Raw genomic sequence first — 24,121 nt, forward strand, 5'->3', positions numbered from 1 at the left:
GCACCGCGGCAGCATGGCCACGCCGGCCAAGCGGCGGGCCCAGCCCCAGCCCCCCGCCGGGGAAAGCGGCTCGGAGTCGGAGCCGGAGTCGGGCGAGTCGGACTCTGAGGAGGAGAAGATCGATGAGGTGAGCGGGGGGAGCGGGTTCCCCTCCCGGCGCTCGCGGCCTTCATGCGGCGCGCGGGGCCTGCGCCTGCCCTCCCCTGACGGGCCCTCGGTGCCCCCCTGTCACGGCCATCCCCTGCCCTCCACCAGAGCCTTCCCCGCCTCTCGTGATTCACTGTAACTAAAATAAGTTGTAAAACGGTGGAAGTAAGCAGCGGGCTCGCGAAGCCGTGACGGGGAGCTGTTGGGGAGGGGGTTGTCGCCTTGTGAAGGGGGCGCCAGCAGGGCGGTGCCTCGCAAGGGGTCGGGGCCCAGCGTGGGGCCGTGGGTTCCTGTCCCTGTGTTAAAGTGTGGGTAACACGTTAGTGTGTGTCGGTAATCGGTGATGTAAAGTGTATTCGGTCAATTGTTGTTGAGAGTCTTAATTATTTTGTTTTCTTCTCTTTTAAACGTTGGAATCCCCGAGGCCGCAGTCAGTTGTACAGACTTGTGTGTAGCCTGTCCGCCTGCGTCCTTGTGTGGGACTGGAGGCAGCCACTTGAAAATAATGCTTTCAGCACAGAAGATTTGCTCAAATTTCCTTTTTGTATAAGAAAGGGGGGGGAGAAGAAAAAACACCAGACCTCACAGAAATCAAATTTTAATTTCTTTTCTGAGCTCGCTGTCTTTATATGTCTGCACCTGGACATATGTGAAAATGCATTATTTAGTTGTGAAACACAACACTGAAGAAGGAGCCCCCCCCTTCTAGGAAAGGAAGAGATATGCACTGACATTGAACTCCTATTAAAATCTTAGAATGATAAGGCAATCTGTCATTTTCACAGGACTTAAAAGAATCAAAGAATAGAAGTATCTATGGGTTTTAACTCAGTACCTTTCAAATTAAATATTTTGCTAACTTGATTGTCTTCACTAGGATTTCACTTCGAGTTAATAATCTTCCTTTTTCTTAGATGAGGCCTTAGTTAGCTTATGTTAGTAAATAAAAAAAACCCCTACCTTTTTTAAAAAACTATGTAATGATAAAAAGTGTAGGTTTAATTGTGTTATCAGTCGTACTAACATGATGGAAAAGCACATTTACCATTTGTTAGAAATGTGTGCCACGTTAAATGGGTACTGACTTAGTTTGAGCTAACATGTTTATGAAGTTCTTGACTAGCTGCTAGTATTTTTTGTACTGTTCAGTGTTTGTAAACTGATACAAGTTGTTGCGCTAGTGTCTAGACACTGAAATTAAAGCTAATGGCAATAATCCTTTTTTTCCCCCCCTTTTTTTTAAGTGCTCAGCATCCCTGCATAATGTAGGTAGGACAGTGGTTTTTATTGTGGTGTTTGTGGATGAAGTTTCTTGAGTCTTCAGTGACAGGGGTTTTGAGGATGGTTTTTGTATGTCCTGCACTGGTGTGCACTATTGTGTTTTATTTGCGATTGTTTGTGCACTGGATAAAATTTGCAATATAACACTTATTTTAATTTAGTAGTCCAGCTTTTGAGGATGACATATCACTATTACATCTATTTCAGTTTGGAAGTCTTGATATAAAGATATATTGAGTTTCCCTCAATTCTTGTATAAGACATCAAGGTGCGCATTGCTAGTATTAAAGAAATGTACTGGACATTTATAACTGTACAAACTTAGAAATTTGTAAAGTCATATACTTAAAGGGCATTTGTTTCTCTTAATTCTCAGCATTTTTATTTTTGCTGTATTAGCCTTTCCCTTCGCCTCTTACCACTTCAGGTGGAAAAAGGAAAATCTCTTCCTTTATGCAGATATTTTCTTCATAGAAAAAGAGGCATGTGGTAGTTCTGTCAATCTGAGAACAACAATATGATTGCCAAGTAGGGCCTGGTTGCTGAGAAGAAGCTTTGCTTGCTGCTGTATTGTTGTATGTAGCAGAATATTGTTGCATATAACAGCTTGCTTTGCAGGCTCTTGTTTTGCATTGGATGCAATGCAGGGGGAAGAGAATAAGCACACAGTAGCAAGATGTGGGGTTAATGATACCATTGGGATTTGAGGAAATAGCAGAAGTATGGTTTTGGATGTAATTGTTTAAACGTCTGCAGCAATATTCATCTTTAGCCAAGGCATTACACTCCTATCCTGCAGTTTTAAGAGCTTAACTGCCTGGATCAAGCCTCTCTACAGTAAGAGTCTATGTGGCTATGGTAAACATAATTGAGTGGACCAGACTGGAGGAACAAAGCATTAAAGGTTTGTTCACAACACAATTTGTAAGTTAGTTTTAAAAAGTTACTTTCACAGATGCTCTCTAAAGATTACAGAAGAAATGATAACGGTAACAATTGCTGAGATTACTGAAAGGTGGAAATAAGTTTCATTTCTGATGTTGACCATTACTTGTCTTCATGTTTCTTATACTTCAGCTTTGTTTTGATACAGCTTCTTGCCAAGTATGTTTGATATTCTCTATTTTACTTTTCCATAGGAAGTGAATATTGAATTCGAAGCACATTCCATATCAGACAATGACTATAATGGGATAAAGAAATTACTACAACAGGTACTTTGACTTCCTGTTAGCTTGGTTGATATGTCCATTAATAAATAATATCTAAAGAGCTATGCAAGGTCATCAGTTCACATTATCTGTATTGATTCATAGTTTTACTGTGCTTCAGCTCATGAAGATTAAATAATTACAGCCACAGTGAAGATGTGTGTCCTAAACCATGGTTTCAAGAACTTTACCCAATGAACTGTAGGGCTGTTCTTCCACAGTGTGTATAATCTTTCCATCTTCATTGTATTAGTTGCTGCCCAGAAAACCTTGTTCAGTGTTAATCAGCTTCCTGCAGGTTTTCTTTTATAAATTACAGCCCTTAAAAACAGACAAACAAATAATGTGTCTGTTCAACATGGCAGCTTCCAGTCTTCTTTTGGCTGTTTCTGTCGTAAACCTATGCTCAGCAAGCATTCAGATCATACCAAACTCAAAAGGATACCAGGTATGCAAAATGCCAGCTTGTTGAGGGTTGAGGAGCAAGGGCTTCAAGAAGCTGATTTTTAGTTTTTACAGTATTATATTGGAGGAAGTTAAATAAACAAACTCACTAAATGGAAATTAAAAATGGAACAGTGTGTTGCATAACAACTTGGAGAAATTACTGACTTTTTTCCTACTAAGTGGCCCATGATATATCATCAGGCCTAGAACTTCTTAATACTTGTTTCTTATTTTCCAGTTGTTTCTAAAAGCTCCTGTTAACACTGCTGAATTAACTGATATATTAATACAACAGAATCATATTGGAAGTATTATCAAGGTAAGACAGAATTTATGTTTGTAAATGAAGTACAATACTTTTTATGTTGAAATGACATAACGGACTTGCAGAAGGGGAACCTGTCTTTGTATGCTTTCTTGCTTTTTTGCTTTGAGAATAATTCTTCTGTGGGAGCTGAAATTTTCCGTGCCTACTTCCAGTCACATAAGGAATTTGATTGATTATTTTGATTGGGGTTTTTTTTGCATATGAAAGGCATGTCACTTTTCTCCCTGAATTTTGGTGTAGTAGAGTAATAATACTGTAAATGCTGTAGAGAAGTTTGTTACCATCTCCATAAGAAGTAGGACCTTGTGATTTCCATGCATTCTCAGGATGTACAGAGATGTAAACCAAAAATATCCTGCATGCAGTTTCCTTTTGTGCGGAGTTCTTTGGGCATAGGAAAGGATCCCAAAATGAGTCCTGAACAACTTTTGCTATGGCAGTGGAGCACTCTGCAGAGGCTCCTCAGTTACTCCTGGCTAAGGAAGCTGTTCAGTACTGTATAGTGCTCAAGCTGTCACGGCCACGTTGCATTCAAACCCAAACAAGCTGCCCCCACAGCACAGCTGTGCTGTTGTACCATGTTGCATAGTATCATTGCTATGCCTTCCCTTTTTGTTCTGTGCCAACAGTTTTTCCGCCCAAGTTTAATATGATCCTTATATTACAACTGCATGACCCCCAGTTCTTTCCCCAGGTTTTTCATTGGGGAGTTTTGTTGAGCTTTTTGTTTCACTCTCTATCAAAGCTCTATTGCTTTACGTTTTTTAAGACTCTGCAGGTTTATTTCCCTATGTTAGAAACTGAGGGAAATTGGTTTTGCTTAAGATATTGCCATCCCTTGTACTGAGATGTTGCTTATTATATGTGAGCTATCAAATTCTAGCCTTTCAAAAGATCCTGCTGTACAAGATACATGTCCTGGCTCTCTATATAGCTGGCTCCAAGTACACAGAGACATTCAATGATGCGGCACTTTCATAACCATAATCAGAATTTGTAGGTTGTGTGTTTGTACAGATTACCTAGATGGTTGTCATCTGCTGAGCATCTGGAAAGGAAAACATTTCTTGCTGCAGAGAGTGGAAATAGCATGTCAATATGAGTTGTTGCTTTTTCTTTCATTAAATAGCAAGCAGAAGTCCAAGAAGACAGTAGTGACGATGATGACGATGATGATGATGAAGTCTTTGGTTTTATAAGCTGCTTAAACTTAATGGAAAGGAAGGTTGGTATTCCTCATTAACGTCTAGACAGTAATAAGTGAGACTGCGTCCTGCTTTTCTGCCTTGTATAACAAGCCTAGACAGCCGGATCAGGATTTTGAATTTTCACCATGGAGAACTATGGTCTTAAAAGTTGCACATCACTTAGCTTTCTTTTGGATTTAGTCCTGCGTAATTTGCTGAGGGTCAAACATAAAGCAAAGAGGAGAATAGAGAGTTAAAACTAGGTCTAATAAGTAGTTCAGGGTAACTGAGCTGTCGGCCTCTTGTATTTCTTCACTTTCATCTTTCGCAGCTTTTGAGTTTTCCCGTGGAGTGTACTGGTGCTGCAGGTTCTAGCTGTGTTCCTGTCAGTTAAGAACCTCTGTTTGCCCTCAGCTTCAGGGTTGGTAAATAATTTCAGAGAAATTGTACAGTGCTTTAGAGACCACTTAAGGAAATTGCCAATAGGCCTGTAGAATATTCCCTTGATATTCACATTCGAGGTTTTCTTGTATAAATAATTGTTCTGTAATGTAAAGAAAATATACCTTTTGATTCTAGGGTACACAGTGTGCTGAACAAATCAAAGAACTGATTCTAAGTCGGTGTGAGAAGAGCTGTGAACAGCATGTAGTTGAACAACTGAATAAGCTCCTAAATGACAATACTAAGCCTGTGGGTCTTCTACTAAGTGAAAGATTCATTAATGTACCACCGCAGATTGCTCTGCCGATGCACCAGCAGCTTCAGTAGGTTTGTTTGGGTTTTTTCTGACGTGATGTTGAATAGTACTTTTTCTTCATATTTTTTCAGAAATCTTATGTATATAGAACTATGTTAAGACAGGTGATACTATAGATATAAGTAAGACATGAACAGAAAAAATTATTTTCATCTCATATAAGGTCTTTAGTTAATTTTTTAAATTTTTTTAGTATCTTTAGGCTTTTCAAACTCTTTATACTTTAAGATAGAGGAAATAATTTAAGAATATGTGCTGTTCTGCAGAAATAGCTGTGTGTATATTGTTGTTTATCTTCGCATTGCAGATTATTTTTGTATCTAGGAAAATTTAAAAATGAGAGCTTTTTCTATAGCATGCTGATAATGAGCAATTTCAGTGTTTCTGCTCATGTGTTAATGTCTGGCTCTGGAATGGAAGAATTGGATTGAGGGACAGGCTTATAAGGTGGATGAGTTCTGGCCCATGAAAACCGTATGCAATGTTTTGATTAGTTTCGAGTAAATGAGTGAAGCAGGTTAGGTGCTGGTTGATCTCTACCAATTCATGGATTTGTGTCATAGGCTGGGTGACAGTAAGTAAATGAATCCACTGAGATACAGCATGTTATTGTTTTAGAGAACCAGGAAATTATGTTGGATAAGGAACTCCAGTAACCAAATTAAGATTTTTTTTTTCTTTTTTTTTTTTTTTTTCTCCTTCCTTTCTCTCGTGTGAGGTGAGATTAGAAGTCAGATTAAGTTGACTGCTGTCATGGCTCATTTAAACAATAAAATGGACCTTTAAGGAATTACTGCTTTGATATGAAAGAGAACATGTTGATAGGGTTGGCCAGGAAGGTTTTTAAAGAAAGAAATGAGATGCTTGAAGGCTTGGCTTTGAGGTTTACCACTAGTACAGCACTTGTCACAACTCAAATTCAGGTCTCAGCCTCTTTGTCTTAAAGGTTTTGGAGTGTTACAGTGACAACGTGTTTAACACAAGGGTGGGCAAGAGTATCTTCTGGCTCTTCAGTTATAGTTCCTCATGGAAGTGATAATGTGATGTATTTTCAGGAGAGTTGCACTTAGAATCATTTCACAGACTCTCTACCATGATCAAGTTTCTGGGGGGAAAAAGGGTTACATTGTGAGGTGTGGAAAGACATACTTTTATTGTTTTAAAGTGCAAATAGTATGTTTAAATACTAGGAATGTGTATGCAAAAGCTGTTTTCTGAGGCAGTCCTAAAAGAATAGGCTGCAATATGAATATCCTTTCTATACTAATACATTATAAGGTTTACTTATACACTTGTTGAGGGTTTAAATTGTATGTGTAAACATTTATTTATCTTTAGGAAAGAGTTGACTGAGGCACAGAGAACAAACAAACCTTGTGGAAAGTGCCACTATTATCTTCTTATCAGCAAGACCTTTACAGAAGCCACAAAGAGCAATTCTAAGAGGAGGGAAGGGAGAAATCAACAAAAGGAGGAATTAATGTTTGCAAATGCAGAGGAAGAATTCTTTTATGAGGTAACGTGATTCTTTTAATTTAAAATGTTTATTTTTCTTTACATATCAGCAAAAAAGATGTTTCACCTTAAATTCAAGGGGGGCTTTTAAAAAGATATGGTCACATATCTTTTAAATTAAATCCAGCTTTTTTTAGAGTAGTATCAAGAGATGAGCAAGCAACCTATTTTTGTGTATTGAACACAACACCTTTTGTATTTAGAGAATCATGGAGGGGTGTGCCATCCATAAGTCCAAATTATTAAATTAATCCTCTGTATTGGCATGAATTTACTAATCTGTTATTTGTATCAGGTCACAATTAACCTGACTATAAGATGGTATGGCGTAGACTGCCTGTGGCAGCGTTACTACCTGATAGGGTCTCCATTGCTATGAGGGTAATGGAAAAATTCAAATACCTGAAATAAGAAGAGACTTCAGGGGAAAGATCAGGTGTTACTTTGTCTTGAGGCCAGTGTCTTGGCCTCAAAGAATTAACAAACTTCATCTCTTTACTCCTATAGCAATGCTGAAGAGATTGAATTGAATGTAATAATTGTCAGGCTCGTTGAAATACTGTGAATGAAATGTCCACGTTTTTAGGACAAATGAATGGTAATAAATCCGGATATTGAATTTAGCAGCATGTCCCAGGCCGCCTGAGTTTACAAAAGTTTGAAATTCCTTTTATTTGGGGAACAGTGCAGTTGTCTTTAATCTGAATAATAAGAAATGTGAAAGACTTGTTAAATTGCTATGTCAGCTGAACAGAGAAGACTGACTGTGGGTGTGTGAATTGCAGGAAGTGCAAGTTAGCTTGAATATCTGTCAGTGAGATTCAAGCTAACATGATTTACATCACAAGTGGTGTTTAAGAGTGGCAGCTCAAACAACTGGTAGTAGCTTGCAAGGGTGCTCTAACTTAATCATGTGTCACAGCTTTAAGCACTTAGAAGAATAAAGATTCAAAAAAATGCAGAGGAATCTGTTGTTAGAGTCTCGATCAGCATCTGCGGTGCATGTTGATACTTAAATACACAGACCACTCTTTCTTGCCCCTACATAGTTAGTCCTGTGTCAGAAAAAACAGCTGTTGAGGCTTTATTTAGATTTGGTAATGCAGTTAAATGTGTTTCTCTGAGATGTCTTCCCAAGAAACTTAACAGATGCAAAGCTCTGCATTTGTGTCGTCGTTGTTGGTATTATGTGGAAAGCTGATTTATCTATTTCCTTTTGGATACCTGTTACTTTCAAAAAATGCTCAGAATAAAAAAACTTTTGAAGATCCAAACAAGTAGCTATCACTTCCCTTTTCTGTCTCTATTCTACTCAGGACGAGTAGAATATTTTTATATTAATAAAAAGTGCTAAAATACTGAGATGAAAATATTACTTCCTATTTCCTAAGGCAACCTGTCTACACAATTCTGCTGGTCGCAAGCCAAATCAGGACAGGGGAAGATGCAGGAAATTAAATTAAAAGTGTACTTTGAAATGCAAAGAATTTTTCATTGTTCTTTCTTTTTTTTCAAAGCTTTAAAAATATTATTCTACACTATTACTGCTTTGTCAAGAGCCCATTATTTTTCATTTCTGGCAGTGCCTACCGAATAAGGTCTTTGCACATGCATCATATGGTTAATGGCAAAGGTTCCTGTTTGTAATCATTCATGACATTCTCTGTTAGAGGCTATGATATGGCTGTAATTTTATTTCTTGGGAAGAAGAAAAATGAAGTGGGTGAATTCATTGTTAGCTGTAGGGAATACTGTTGTAGCCTCTATGCAGTAACAAGTTTGTGATTTTCTTTCTGTGTTTCTGCCACAGCAGCGTTAACTCTATGTAAACATGTTACTGAAAAACTGAAGGGGAGAAGCCTATGATGCCCATGTGTCCACAGGTGTTATGTTTTAGAAGGCCTATTTTGTATTTCTCTCTCTTATTTTGAATGACATTTTAAATACTAATTGTGTGCTTTTATCTAAATTGCAATAATTTTCAACTCAAGTGGATAGATTCAAACTGAACATGCTTTTCTTTCTAAGTCTTTCTAGTGTTTTTAACATTCATTTTAAACATTATGGAGGATATTAGATTAAGTGGGTCTCTGTACTTAATAATGTATATGTGTTAAATTAGTGTTGGAGTGTATATCCTCCCTGAGCACACATAACGTTAATTAGATTGCAATAAAATAGTATTAAATGCAGTGAGGCAGACACTTAGAGCCATATAAAACAGAGAGAAGCCTTTTTGCACTTGTCAGTTCCCTGTGCTTTATCCTGTTCTTTCAAATGTTACTGAGGGAGCAGAAGAAAAGCTTTACTATAACCAGACTTGGAATTGATTAAAGGTTTAGGGCCTCCATTGCTCAAATTCTTTGTTCTTGGAACAAAGTCACTCAATTAATTTGATGGTTCTTCCAAAATTAAATTTACAACCTTGAGATACTGTTAGTAAATAGCAATCCTAAAAGGAGACGGGATCTTAACTTTCCCTGCAAAGGGAAGAGGTTAGATAAGTTTTTCTACTTAGGAGTTCAGTTTGTAGTTCTTAATCTGACTTGTGTGAGAACTGGAAACATTTGTTAGGTAAGTTTTTCTTATCTATCAGGCTTTTTGTCTGGGAAAGCTAATAAAAAAGGACCGTTCTATCTGTATGCAGTCTATATCACTGAAAAGAAATAATACACATTATGGACACCTACCTATTTGAAGAAACATCCTTTATAAATATGACTTTCAATGCCTCCAGCCATCTAGAGACTGTCCAAGAGCTTTTTGAAATTCTGCTCAGGATTCATATAAGTGCCTATCCCCTTAATATTTAATTTCTACTGGCAGTGTGAAAGAGGGGATTACTGTACCCCATATCCTTACAGTTACATTAATTTTTAGGACTCTGAGCAGTTTTAGAGTAGGCCACAAAAAGAGCAGAGCCTATTCATTGCTACAGGCCTTCCACATGTTGCCCACACCAAGCTATCATCTTTAATGTAGGCTCTATTCTACCTGCACTCTCTTGCTGTTCCTTTTATCTGGGTTTTGGCTGATCTGCTAATTCTCAAAATTACACAGCTAGTGGTTTGCTCTTGTTCCAGGATTGAAGGTCTATTAAAAGCGTGATACTCCTGTTATTCGTCAAGGATCCCTGCTAGTTGGCACAATAGCTTCTAAGGGTCGGCATTTCTTAATGTGATAATATGGAACGAGATGCTGTCTTAAAACCATCTAAAATGAGGCACAGTAAGCATATAAAGAGGGCATTGATTTCCCCCACACACACACCCTCTCAGGTCTTTTTTCTGATACCAAACTATAATGATAGCAATCATTTTAGAATTTAATATGAATTATGTAAATTCTGTGAAAAGCAAATAGTTTAAAACACTTAATAGTAGATTCTCTTGTAGGTTTTTTGGTGGACCTTTTGAGAGGGAAGAAAATAACTTCTTAATAAACATGTGCATAATAGGGTCATTATTTTTACTTTGTTTAGATGATGTATTATCTTCATGCTAATCAAAAATTTTAATCCTAATGCATTTGTTTGTTGTTTAGAAAGCCCTTCTGAAGTTCAACTTCTCTGTGCAAGAGGAAAGTGACACCTGTTTGGGCGGCAGATGGTCCTTTGATGATGTACCAATGAAACCTTTGCGGACTGTTATGATAGTTCCAGCTGATGGAATTAATGTAATTATGGATAAACTCAAAGACTATCTCTCGCTCTGAACTTTGCTATAAACACCATTTTTTATAAAGCAGCCATGCAGAATTATGACTTCACAATATTTTCAGAAGACTGCTGTTGAGTTAGTGGTTTTTGTACTGCTCAAATGCTTCCTCTGTACACTTAGAAGACAAGTAGGTGGTACAACTGCAAATATCCATCAAATTAATATTTTTAAATATTGTATCTTATTATAGTTTGGTATCATCATTAAGCAGTTAATAAAAATCCAATGTTACAAGGAAACTTGAAGATCTGCTCAATATGTTTATAACCAAAACTAAATCGTACATTTTTGTTACAAAACAATACATGCAACTCCTTTTGTTAAGTGCTTTTTCTATGTTTCTTCTGTTAAATACGTTTGTCAAAAATTCGAAATAATTACATGGGTTAAGATGAGGATGTATATTGTATAGACTGTCTTTATTTGTATTTGTCCAATATATGATAGTTCAGTCTAAAATCACTGAATAATACATCTTTGTTCAGTGGGAGTTTGGGGAAATTTTTCATTTTCTTTGCTGTCATTGTTAGTTTTCTGTTCCTCCTTCATGGTTGAAACAGGTGACAAGTGATTGATCACTTCCTGCAGAATGTCTTTACTTTCACTAGGAGGAAGATTGCTAAAGTAATACTGAGGTACCAGCTCCACGAATCTGGTGAGGAAATAAGACAAAACATTATTATTTTTTAATTGAATTTTGAAATGTTTGAATAGCTATTTCCAGGCTTCTACAGAAGACACCAGCAACATGCTGATACATACAGCTACAAAGTTGGTATTTCAGTTCAAAACCAAAACTCTCTGCAAGATGTAGTAGTAGTTTGGGCTTTCAGCAGACTTGCACTTAATGTACTCAGTCTACACTTCAGGTGATTGTTGTTCACTTCTCAATGCTGCAGGTTGCATTAAATAGTAATTTTTCTGGATTTGAACATACTTTTGGTTCAATAAAAGTATGAAAAAGGCTTTCTTATAAACATTGAAAATAGAAAAGATAGGACAGTGAAATGTATATTCTTGGTGTAAAGAGATTTTTGCAGAAGAAAGGCTGTAGTCTTTTCCTGAATCCATAAACAGTTGATACGGGGTGATTTAGCTGGCTGGGTACATAAAACATGTCGAGAAAAAGATTTGCTGGAAAATAGCTTTTCAGGGAACAAAGAAATTTCCAGCTAGATTAATCTGTGAGTACACTGCTGTGTTAACTCTTCCTTGATTTTCTTCTGTATATTTTACCTTGTAAGAAACTTTTGCTACTTGTAAGGTGTTTTTTTCAGTGGATGAATTGATTACAGTTAGAGTGGCAGACATTGAGACTTACTTCAGACCTGAACAGATCAGCACACATTAGGAAATACAAAAGGCTGACTTAAATAATGTTTCGTTTTGCATGAAAAGAGTAGTAAGCGCATGAGATCAGTTCTTCCCTTTTTTAATAGTTCTGAGCTCTAATTCAGTGGGTGTTCTGAATGAAAATGAAGACATCAAGCAAAGGTACACACAATGACAGAACAATACTGGCAGCAAAGAAGTAAAATTTATTCCATGTATATTCACTAGTGACTGTAGAAAGTGTGAAAGAACAACAATTTCTTCACCCTTCCATTGATGCCAACTCCTCTTGCTTGACTAGGTATGAAGATTGTCCTTTTCTTATGCATATTGTTTAATATCTTTATTGATGATCTGGATGAGGGGATTGAGTGCACCCTCAGTAAGTTTGCAGATGACACCAAGCTGGGCGGGAGTGTTGATCTGCTCGAGGGTAGGAAGGCTCTGCAGAGGGACCTGGACAGGCTGGATCGATGGGCCCAGGCCAACTGTATGAGGTTCAACAAGGACAAGTGCCGGGTCCTGCACTTCGGCCACAACAACCCCATGCAGCGCTACAGGCTTGGGGAAGAGTGGCTGGAAAGCTGCCCAGCAGAGAAGGACCTGGGGGTGTTGGTCGACAGCTGGCTGAACATGAGCCGGCAGTGTGCCTAGGCGGCCAAGAAGGCCAATGGCATCCTGGCCTGTATCAGAAATAGTGTGGCCAGTAGGAGTAGGGAAGTGATCGTGCCCCTGTACTTGGCCCTGGTGAGGCTGCACCTCGAATACTGTGTTCAGTTTTGGGCCCCTCACTACAAGAAGGACGTTGAGGTGCTGTAGCGTGTCCAGAGAAGGGCAACGAGGCTGGTGAGGGGTCTGGAGAACAAGTCTTATGAGGAGCGGCTGAGGGAACTGGGGTTGTTCAGCCTGGAGAAAAGGAGGCTGAGGGGAGACCTCATCGCTCTCTACAACTACCTGAAAGGAGGTTGTAGCGAGGTGGGTGTTGGTCTTTTCTCCGAAGTAACAAGCGATAGGACGAGAGGAAATGGCCTCAAGTTGCGGCAGGGGAGGTTTAGATTGGATGTAAGGAAAAATTTCTTTACTGAAAGAGTGGTGAAACATTGGAACAGGCTGCCCAGGGAAGTGGTGGAGTCCCCATCCCTGGAGGTTTTTAAAAGACGTGTAGATGAGGCGCTTAGGGACATGGTTTAGTGGGCATGGTGGTGTTGGGTTGACGGTTGGACTCGATGATCTTAGAGGTCTTTTCCAACCTCAATGATTCTATGATTCTATGATTCTATATTTTACTGGTTTTTTTGGTTTGTTTTTGTAAACCAAAATCCCTACCTAGAGTGAATCAGTTATGCTTGGAATGTTTTCTCAACAGAACCAGAAGATAGCTATTTTTATGACAGAGATAAAGGAAAGGGAGAAGATGACTGGAGTTGACTTCTCCAAGCATTGCTGTCAATGTACACACACATCCTCACCCTGTCTGTGACTTAAGTTACGCTTTTGTGGTAGAGGTATGAGTGAAGAAACAGTTTCATCATTGTTAACTTACAGATCGGGTGATATCTCAGAGACGACTCTGATGGAATTGTCTTCCGATATACTAAACTCGTGGAATAACACCCACTCAGGAATCCTTCTGTTGTTATAATATGATGAGGAAGGATGAAGCTGGGCCACTTGTCTGTGTGTTAACATTAAGTAGTTACCTGAGCCATCTACATCACGAGCAATCTAAAAAAAAAATGCAGAGTTATCCATTACTTAATTGAATGTACAAGATGCATAGATCAGTGTTTGCCTATTTTACTAAAACCAGGAATTAAACTTGTATTCAGATACTTTCAACTGGAGAGCCTAAACCTCTTCCCAAATTTCTGTGGGAAAGCTAGGGGCTGGATACTATGAAATGAGGCTTAGAGTTAAAGAAAGTGCCTGCAACAAATGAGGGCAGGCTTATACAGTAATTATCTGAACTTGGCAGTGGGCTTTGAAGGGTCTGTGTGACAAAAGATGTATTCTTAAAGAATTATGAGACTTTAAAATACAATGTGTGGCCGGGCACTTGAAGTAGCGTAGTTTGGAGGGATTATTCTTGTATTTAGGTAGAGCATAGTGGTGTGAAGGAAAGCATGTTTTCAAGTGGGAATAAATTGATCGTTCTTGTTTATGTTTACAATTACAGTTACAGTACCTCATTTGGTTGAGATGAAGAAAGCTGTGTATTATATATACCTAAACATATTCAACAAGTCAGTTCTCTGTTTCCAGGGTATTTTCACAAAAAAGTCTTCAAAAAGGAAGTAATGTGTGAGAGAATATTACAAGTTAAAGAGTTTTTTGAGGTAAAAAACTTATTTGAGTGAAAGGCATATTGACAGTTTTCCTCTTGCAGTGAAGTGTGGGGACTTCATGCTGTGATAGCTGAACCCCAGAGAGAAGGTTGGAATTGACAGAAGTGTTTGATAAACTGTGGAAAAAATGGCTTTTATCCTTTCTGATGATCAAAAGATTTCACTACCTAACAAGTTCTCTGGAAGCATTCTATATAAGTTAACAATGCAGTAAGTGAAACTACAATATTTTTCCTTACGTGCATAAAGTAACCAGATAAGAGAGATTTCTTAATGCTTAGTATATTTTCTTTTGATCCAAAGTCCGGTTCCGAAATGGGAAGTTCAATACGCTTCATAATCTCTACTAGTTCGGCTCTGATAATTCCTGCCATCCTCAGTGCAGAACAGCTTAGAAAATAATCACGACACCATTTCTCATTACTGTAGTCTGTGGAGGAAAAAACAGTATTTGGGGTTGAAGCAAAGTCTTACTGATAGGTACTATCCACAGATACTGCTTTGTAAAATGCTCTTTGACTGGTGCAATAGATTAAAAACATTTTTGAGTGAGTAGCTGTGTCAGAGCTGTCCGAAATTCTGATAACAAAAACCATATGGACAACCTGGGCTCATAGATCTTGCTTGTAAAGCGAGTGGGCAATACTTGATATCCTTGCTTAGTTTTATGGAATTTTAGCTGTATTTGTCTGAATAAAAATGTTCAAAATCCCTTATTTGGTCTGTAAAAAGTAATAGCCTTGAATAGAATAGCAACTCTATTTTCAGGCTTTCTGGATTCAGGCCAGGATATGGAACCGAAATCACATTTGTAGTGCTGGTGATGATCCTGCATGCTGGTAAAGGACAAGTTCTCTTGGATCTTTCTTCAACGTTCAGCATGACTCAATGTGAAACAATCCTACTGTCCTGTCTTAAGTTTTTACTTAGTATATGCAAATCTATCACTCCAATGTCTAAGTACTTGTAAAGTGAGTGGGCAATACTTGATATCCTTACTTGGTTTTATGGGATTTTAGCTATATTTTTCTGAATAAAAATATTCAAATTATTTGGAAAAAGTATGCTGTCACGCTGGCAACTCCAGAGAGACATAGATCACTGCAACATGCTGGGGCCTTGCCCATGCCTACCGAGCCCTGTTCAACATTATTCTCATACTAAATCCAAAACATAGCACTATACCAGCTACTAGGAAGAAAATTAACTCTACCCCAGCTGAAACCAGGACATGGACTCAGGCTAAACAAATGTGAGCAAGATGTCTGAGCACAGGAAAACACTATAAAGAGCTTCTGACTGCTGTGCAGTCCCCTGGCTTTTATTTGGTTTCCTGTAAATGTGAACTTTACTAATTTCAATTTTTTCCCTTAAACTTTTCTTTTAGTTGACAGCTATCGGAAAAACACCAGAATTTTTGGGCTGCTGGGGGAATCAAGTCCCTTCTCAACTGTGTTTATGTCGTTTCACATCTTAAACCTGGATTATGTGCTCTTACAGGAGGAACCATCTTTCTGTTTTTGAACAATGTCACTTCAAGTGACAGTAGTAATAGTGCTGACGTGTCCTTGTTGGATGAGGTACACTGTCCTAGGTCACTTTCAATTAGTTAATAAACTAAAACTAATGTTCATTTGTAATGGCTACTATCTTAGGTTTCTCTTCTCTGCAAATTGGCAATTCTAGAAAGAATCATTCAAAAAGGGTTTATGAACGAAATGCCAACAGTTTTGGGGGTTTTGGTTTTTTTTTTCAAAATTGGTTATAATATGCTTCATTTTGTCTGGTATGGGTACACTTACATTGGCTTGTGGAGTTTGCACTGGCTTCCTTGAAGGCATTGAAGACGTTGATAAGAGTAAAGTGATCTCCCGCAGGGTGTGAGAATTTTCGCCAGCAAGTAAGAGCAATCTCTTCAGTTCCAGGAGGAGCGTGTAAGAAGCAATTAGGAGCTTAGAAAAAAATCAAGCTAGTGGTTATTAAGACACGTAGGTGCATGCACAAATAGTAACTGCACTGATACTTTTCTTTTTTTTCCTTTCTCAGTTCCCTTTAATCTTCAGTGTTGAATTGCTGCTGAAGAATCTATTGCATTCACTAAGGTTTTATTTATGTGGCCATTTTTCGATCTCTTGTTTAGTTAATTTGTGCTGTAAACACAAAAGAAGGTGACAAGCTTTCTCCTAGGCTGATGCCAAAAGTGCTTCATAATGGCATGATCCAGTTTATCCAGAATCCAAGCATATGGTTTCTTTAATATAGAAAGAAACTAAATCTATGGATGTAATGCCTTAATTTGCTCATATATGTTTAAATTTGTGCCTTCCAGTGCATTTTACTTCTGTTGTGGTGCTGTGCTACATAATTGTGTCTTTTGAGACGGTTGAGCTTTTTAAAAACGAAAATGTGCCTATGCTCAATCGTTTACATTTGTTTTATGTACTTAAAAAATTTATCACAAATTTAGGCCCACTATTAAAAATCAAGCCAGCTTGAGCATAAAACCAAGTTGTTCCATAAGGAGAAGAACTAACGCAGCTTGGTATCCTGTGGGTTATTGTCCTTGCAGCCTAAGACTCCTCACCAATTTCTGGGCCTAGGGTATTCCCTCTGGGCAGAGCATAATAATGCTGTGCCACAAGATTCTCTACAGACAAGGTTAAGCTGTGGCTGTTGAGCAGTAGATAGCTCTCAAGCGTTGGTTCTGTACTAGGGTTATGCCATAAAACCAGTAGCATAGTGCTATATGGATAGGAGGCTGCTGTGGAGAGAAGTGAGACAGCTAAATACTGCTGGAGCCAGCATCACTATGTAACAGAGACCTGAAAGTATCTAAGTCTAGCCTTGTCCTGCACTATCTGGTGGGATCCTGAGAAGTCATTGTCATTATTTGCTCTTTGAACTTCTAGAGTTACCCTCCTCTCAGTTTTCCTGAAATCTTTGGTTTTGTGCATCTTTGATGTATTAAGATTTCAATAGCAGCTTTTGCAGAATGAATAGGTTTTAACTCTCTGGGGTTTATGTGTTGGTTTGAAAGCTCTGTCACATCAAATGAAAGAAGTTCTATAGTTAACAACCTTCTAATATAAATGTTCTTGCTCCAGACTTCACGTGTGCAGCGTTTGGGGCCAGCTGGTTTGTCTCACAGTGCCATGTAGGAGCAGTGATACATCTGGACAGAATGGTATGGATACTTAAGGTTAGTTAGTTTCATAAAATATTTAAAGTGCAGAAACAAGATTACAAAGTAATTTTTTGTAGGTCAACAGTTCAACATTGTTTGTAATTAGAATTTCCCCTAATTTGCTGCTTCAGTCTGTAACAAATGTACGTGAATATGAGATAAGAAAGCTTATTTTGAAGGAATGTTCTGTCTATGCTTTCTGACAAAAGGTTGGAAGTTAATGGGGCATCTGAAGCATGGAATCGGAGTGCTAGTTATGAATTCATTACTTGTGTTTCATTGTATGCTTAAGGTAAAGACTTAAACAGCCAAAGGCATTAATTTACTTGAAATAAGCAGGATGTGAATAACAAAAGTTTGCCTTTGGGTTGCCCTTGTGAATAGGCTTTGAAAGAGTCTGCGTGGATTTGGCAGGTGACACAAGCCATGCAGTAAGACATTATTTATGAGTACCTGTTACCATGGCCGCAATGGTGAGCATTTCATCAACGCACTCAAATTCACATGAAGCCAGAATTGACTTTGACAGTTGTGGATCCAGGGGAAATTCTGACATAATAATTCCAAATTCAGAAAGGTTTCCATCATTATCCAGGGCTGCTAGATAATCGAGATCTTCCAAAGCCTGCATCAGGCTTTCAGGAGCTGATAAAAAGGAAAGATAATTCAAATTCTTGAGAATGGCTACATATAAATGAATGGCTGAATTCTCATTATAATATTTCCGTTGTATATTTTCTATGTGAAAATGATAGAAGTCAGCTTCTATCATTTGACAACAGGTAAGAAGAAAAAGTAATAAATGAGAGGAACGGAAGGCTGAGAATGTTCTGGAGGAAGAAAATAAGGGGTGACAATTACAGGGCTGCAAATAACTTTATTGATCTTTTCTATCAGAGCAGTTTTTGTCAAAAGTCAAGACACAGTGAGTGCTGAATAGTGTATTGCACCGAGACTATGTAAAAAAACTTCCCCTATTGGCAATCTTCAGGTATCTTTTGTGTGCATGTTCGTCCTTTTTAAACAGGGGTGGTCACATTTGAGGGGTGTTGAGAGAGACACAACAGCTCTAGGAAAAAGAGGAGTATAACCAAAAGACAAGCATTTACAGAAGTTGTAGCTGTCTTACCATTCTTGCAGGTATTTGGAGTTCTCTTGGTTGCTTTTTTTTTTTTTTAAACACAGTTTTTCATGATGTGAGAAGAAAAATGGGAACATAGTAAAAGAAAATGTCTCCCCAGCAACTGGCTGTGCTTTCTCACTGCACGAAATTAAATGTTCAGTTTTTCCTTATTGTAGGTTATAACTTCCTTACAACCTACATAGGTAGAAGTGAGAACAGTGAGGCAGAAAAAATAATGACTGAATATAGGAAAATAATTAGGTAGGCTGAGAGACTAATTTTGGGAAAAAAGTAGGAAATAAGTGAGTTTGGGCCACACAGTGAGTAGGGAGCATGAGTATGAGTTGGATTGAACAGAGGCAAACATGAAGGATATCATGAGTTAGAGTTTAGCGTTTAAGATGGGGGTCTGAACAGTGAAAGCAGAGGAGAACAAAGACTGAAGTGATGGGTTTGTATCTTAGATGTTAGATAAATGCAAGTGGAGGCCTGCCAAGAGTGTTTGGTAGGGAGGTTTGCTTCTGCATACGTTGAACACCAAGCTTTCAGGCTACAGTGGTCCACGTGCTTTTTCTGAAGACTGCTGGAGCATCAACAATTAATTCAGTTAATTGTTCAATTAATTCAGTTTTGATCAATGGTATATTAAGCATGTTCTATGAGGAGTACCTCCACAAATCAGGTGTATCTTCTTCTTTCACGGATGAGGGTGAATGAAAACAACAAACCACAAGATTTGAAGATACAAAAAATGGCTTATACACACGGACACAAATACACCTTTTTCATCAGTTATCATGTCATCTCATCAGTTATTTCTCGATAGACCAAAAGGTGGCATTTGCAGTAGCTGTTCTGAACCTCTCAGCTGGATGGGAGTAAATAACGAAGGAGTTTGACAAAGGATCTCCTTTCTCTTTAGGTATCTTGCTGAATTTCTCCATTATCACTTTTTTTTCATTATTTTTCTCTTGCTTTTCTAACTCTGAGGCAGTGGAAGGTAGAATCAGCTTGTGTATACCCTAGCCCTTTTACTATTATTGACTGCTTTTTCTTTTGATAGATGGTGCCAGAAGAATGTGAAGCGTTATTCTGACATTTTTTTTTTTAGATCTTGAAAAAATTAGTCTAAGTGTTTTCTCAGTGGCACTTTGTTCTGCTGAAAGAATGGTGTAATGAATTCAGACCCTCCCAGTTGCAGTGATAAGAAAACATGTCTGAAAGGACCGGATTAAGCAAATCAGTACTTAGAATGAGAACTTGAGCAGGTCTGTAGGAAATCTGCTGTTGATGAAAGTAGGTCCCTTTGGCAAAACAAGCATAGAAGAACTTTATGTGCAACCATGGAGGCTACAGTTCTGGGGCTAGAGAGAGTGAACCTGAAAGCTGAGTAGAAGTTGTCAAGCCTACACTCTCCAAAAAGTAGTTGCTAGAGCATGAAAGACATGGTGGAAATTTGGGAACTCTTGAAGTGTGAAGGCTCTTTCTTCCCAGCTCTTTTCAAAGGTAGATTTCTATTCCAGGTCTTATTGTAATGGTCAATATCTTTTATGAGTGCCAGTTCATTTAAATTCGTAACTGCTCTCCTATCACTGCAGCAACTTTCTTCTTATTCCAGTTTAAGGAACTGTTTGATATTTTTTCTCTGTTTTATGGATAACAAGTTAAATTCTAGTCCCATTGAAGTTGGTGGCAAAAATTCCACTACAGCAGGACTTGGCCTCATCACCAGCCAAGCATACCCAGCTCTGGGAAACTAACGACTGCACTGGCAATTTTTCATGCTTCTGTGGGCTGCTGTCAGTTTGCATATTAATGTCAAAAAAATCTCTAAATAAAAAACCCAAAACATAACCACAGCTACCCACACAGGCAGGGTGTGTATTTGTTCTTATGTCTTCATTAGTAGATGACTAGAAATAATTTCTTGCTTGAATTCATTATGAACGGGAACCCGTCTTTGGCAGCCTACTTCTGCATCATGAAGATTAAAAGCAAAGCAAGCCTGTAAGGAACTGGTACGTCACATTTAGTCATAATGCCGCACTTCAGGTGCCCTGCCTTCCTGCAAGAAAATCTTGAGTTTGGGTTTTTACTTCGTTGGCAGTGAACTGTTAAGTTTATTGCCATCACTCTGTAATTAACTAGTTATAATGAAGTAAAAAAAAAAAAAAGTAAAATGGGAAGCAAGCAAGCACCTGTTGGTTTTAACCCTTTTCTGTTACTAATGTCTGAAGGGAAAAAATATTAATTCCCCTTACATGAGCTTTTACAGAAATTCTACAGCATGTACATCTGTTAGTGTTGTGACTTCACTTAATTTTAAAACACTTACTGTTAGTTTTCAGAGAAATTCTCTCAGGTGTCTGTAAATTCCTGCTAAAACTGCGGACCTGTTTCATTTCAGTATTAGAGTTCATACCTCTGCCTGTACAACGTGATGGGGTTTTGTCTAGAGAGAACATTTGTTATCAGACATATGAGGTTTAATGGGATAAAAGATGGGCCCTTGCAAAAGCTAAAGCATCTGAAGAGAAGATACTTAGGAAGTTTAAAGAAATGAAAAGTAACAGCTGATGAAGAGTAAGAGTCAGTGACAGGAAATAGATATCAGTGATTGAAAATACAGGGAGAGTAAAATTGTCATTCAGACATATAGTAATTACTAGGAAATCATGGAAAGCTAATTTCCAGAAATCAACAAAGTAGTTTGTGCTAGAACTTACAAAATATATGGTTATATGGCAGCCAATTTCAATCCCCTGATAGCATCAGTAATTTGCATTTTTATGCCATAGAGTTAGTTGTCTTGAGATTTATAAGCACAAATTACTTCCCTATTTTGCTGTGAGTGTTACCAAAAAAAAAAAAAAAAAAAAGGAAAAGAAGACTCCTGGAGTTTTATTATGCTAGAAAGGACAAGATAGTAAAGGTAGATTAGAGCTGGTGAAAGAACAGTAAAGAAAAAAAAAAACCAACCAACCAACCAAAAAGAAAAACCAGAAAACCACAACAAAAATAGAATATGACTTTCAGATATGGGTCTGTGTTTTGAGGCACAAACTCAGTAAAAAGCCATTGTAAGAACAGCAAATGCTCATTTGAGAGTTCTTTATGGTATGGTTCCTATTTAAATAAAAACTATGATTAAAAAAAAGTAGTGTAAATGTTTAGATATGGAAAGCTCTTCTTTAAAGAACAGAAACCTGCATTGTCTTATAATGATTTCTAGCAAGCAAGTATCATTATTTTTAGGTGTGCTTGCCAATGCCAACTACTGCTGCCATTGAGGCAAACCGCAAGGCTTTGTGACTCAACTGCTGCTTTCACAGGAGCAAAGTTAAAAAGAATCCTCAAGATGTGTCCTGTGCTTTCAACAAGAAACTGTCACATCCCTGGAAGTTTAAAAGGTATTTTCTTATCTGATATTTTCTTTCCCTTGCCTGTGTTCTTTGGCTACTTAAGACTGGGTTGCTCTGGAATTGTTTCAGGAAATCTGACCAGTTTTATATAAATACATATCCTATTGATCATACTTAGACTTAGTAAAGCAAATATGTAACTAAATGTTATTGTTAGCACTGAAATTGTTTATCTGAGAGTTTCAAGCTGACTTAAAATTATATTCTCCGTTTCACATTTTTTTATAACTTTGACATGAACAGAGTAAGTTATGTTTCTGGAGGTAGCTGCGCCTTTAATCTTTTCAGTATTACATCCTACATGGCTGAAATTGAAGTGCTTAAGGTGTGATAAAATAAATACAAAAGTATTATTCTTGTTGCATAAGGAAGCAAGTGATTTAACGATTTGCCCAAAGTTCTGTAATAAGTGAATATTAGAGACAGGAGCGAAATGTAAATTTCATGATTTTTAGTAGTCCATTTACCTGCTATATTGTGCTTATCTGGAGGATCCACGGGTCCTGTGTTCTGGTCTCCTACTCTGTGAAAATGTTGAGTATGTAAAATACCTTTTTCTTGATAAATCTTTTCTTTCCACGGAAATAACCGTTATAAAGTTACGGCTGACATGAATGTCAGGTGAAGGGATGTTGTCTTTAAAGAGCTGATTCACTGCCTGGCAAACCACAAGTTTTTCCAGCTTCTGTTAGGCTTAACAGCATGAAGAACTGCCAAAGTAATTACTGCAGGGAGAACAGTTCCTGGGGAATGGCGTTTTCTGTTACTGTTTTTTAACATTGCTCCTTGGATAGCAAACTGAAGATACGGGGAAATCTAGTGCCAGATTTTCTTCAAATTATGCAAAGATTTTTCTTCTGCAAGGACAAGCTGCTGTGTGCAGGTTTCATCTTGATTCTCTTTTTTTCCCTATAACTTCTGAAGTAGGATTTTTTGTGAATCTGTCATGCTCTGAAGCCACCAATTCTATAGCTGTTATTTTGAAATTATAGTTATAGTTGATCATTAAAAATTACTTTTCCAAACTCATACTTTGCAGTCTTTCCATTCCCCCTTACGCTGCTTCTTCACTCCTCCAAGCTGGCTGGTAATGGTCCCTACTGTACTTTTCTGCCAGCAGGGACAGCCAGGACAGAGGCTGACCTGCATTTTCCTAATATAAATATACCAAGTAATATCCGCACACCAGGGATAGCACTGACTGTTTAGTGAAGTCGGTTTTCTATCTGCTTTATGTCATCCTCAAAGCATATACGTGACTGTGCAACATGTATATCCACAAAGAGTATAATTTAAAGAATATTATATAATGGCATAAAAAATATTTTTAATCACTTTGGTTTCTTTTGTTACTCTCTAGTGAATGACATGAAAGTAGTCCAGCTTTAACAGTTCTGGGCTACCCCTTCTCATTTTTGGGATGCCCTTTGTGATACCAGCTCCCTATTCTAAGTAATTGGCTACATTCAGTGTGGTATGTGGTCAGTTATTGGGCTATACGTACTGCCCTGATTCCCATTCCTGATGCCTCTTGTCCTATGGATATGGCACTGCTGCTAAGGGTCAGGTTGTCCAGTCCATACTTTGCTTCCTGTGTTTGTTTGCTGTCTGGTCCTTACCTCCTCCAATTCCTCTTACGCTTTTCCACTGATTTGTGCAGTACAGACTATGAAGTATGTGGCCGTGTCTATGCTATCAGAAAGCTTTTCATTAGGAGATACATAATACTATCTAATCGATGAAATTCAGAAATTAAAACATCAAAGAATCAACAAGCGAACTTAAGATAATAAATCTGCCATGAAGTGATCTCTGTTGAGCAGACCTTAAATTGTGCATTGAGTTTCTGTCTTTGACAGTCTGTTTTTAACAAAAAAATTTGCAAACAGATTTTGTTTCTGAAACAATTTGAAATTATTTGCATTTATACAACTCTTGTTCTTATGGATATTCTAGAAATATATTCTCAGTGGGGTTATAATAGCATAGGTCTCAAATGTCATGGTATCCATGACCATCAACAACTATTTTAATCTGAAAATTGTTTATGGTAATTCTGCGTGAATGCAGAATCTGCAAACTGCTTTCACCTTGATTTCTTACGGAAATTTTACATGACT

At 37.9% G+C, this 24,121-nt stretch overlaps 2 protein-coding genes across 2 annotated transcripts in view; one reads left to right on the top strand and one right to left on the bottom strand.

Moving 5' to 3' along the window:
- Positions 1–11,054, top strand: BCCIP (BRCA2 and CDKN1A interacting protein). Its single transcript, XM_076339215.1, has 7 exons — positions 1–127; positions 2,568–2,642; positions 3,325–3,405; positions 4,544–4,639; positions 5,181–5,368; positions 6,700–6,877; positions 10,420–11,054. The coding sequence occupies exons 1-7, from the start codon at positions 14–16 to the stop codon at positions 10,588–10,590; spliced, it is 903 nt and encodes a 300-aa protein (XP_076195330.1). The 5' UTR covers positions 1–13; the 3' UTR covers positions 10,591–11,054.
- DHX32 (DEAH-box helicase 32 (putative)) overlaps positions 11,055–24,121 on the bottom strand; it is a 27,275-nt gene continuing 14,208 nt past the window's right edge. The window contains exons 7-11 of the mRNA XM_076339214.1: positions 17,910–18,101; positions 16,075–16,224; positions 14,512–14,702; positions 13,471–13,652; positions 11,055–11,247 (exon numbers count right to left, since the gene is read on the bottom strand). Coding sequence (XP_076195329.1) covers positions 11,055–11,247; positions 13,471–13,652; positions 14,512–14,702; positions 16,075–16,224; positions 17,910–18,101 — 908 coding nt within the window. The remainder of the gene's footprint in view (positions 11,248–13,470; positions 13,653–14,511; positions 14,703–16,074; positions 16,225–17,909; positions 18,102–24,121) is intronic.

The sequence above is a fragment of the Aptenodytes patagonicus genome, chromosome 5 (assembly GCF_965638725.1).
Source record: "Aptenodytes patagonicus chromosome 5, bAptPat1.pri.cur, whole genome shotgun sequence".
In the NCBI taxonomy this organism is placed as follows: Eukaryota; Metazoa; Chordata; class Aves; order Sphenisciformes; family Spheniscidae; genus Aptenodytes; species Aptenodytes patagonicus.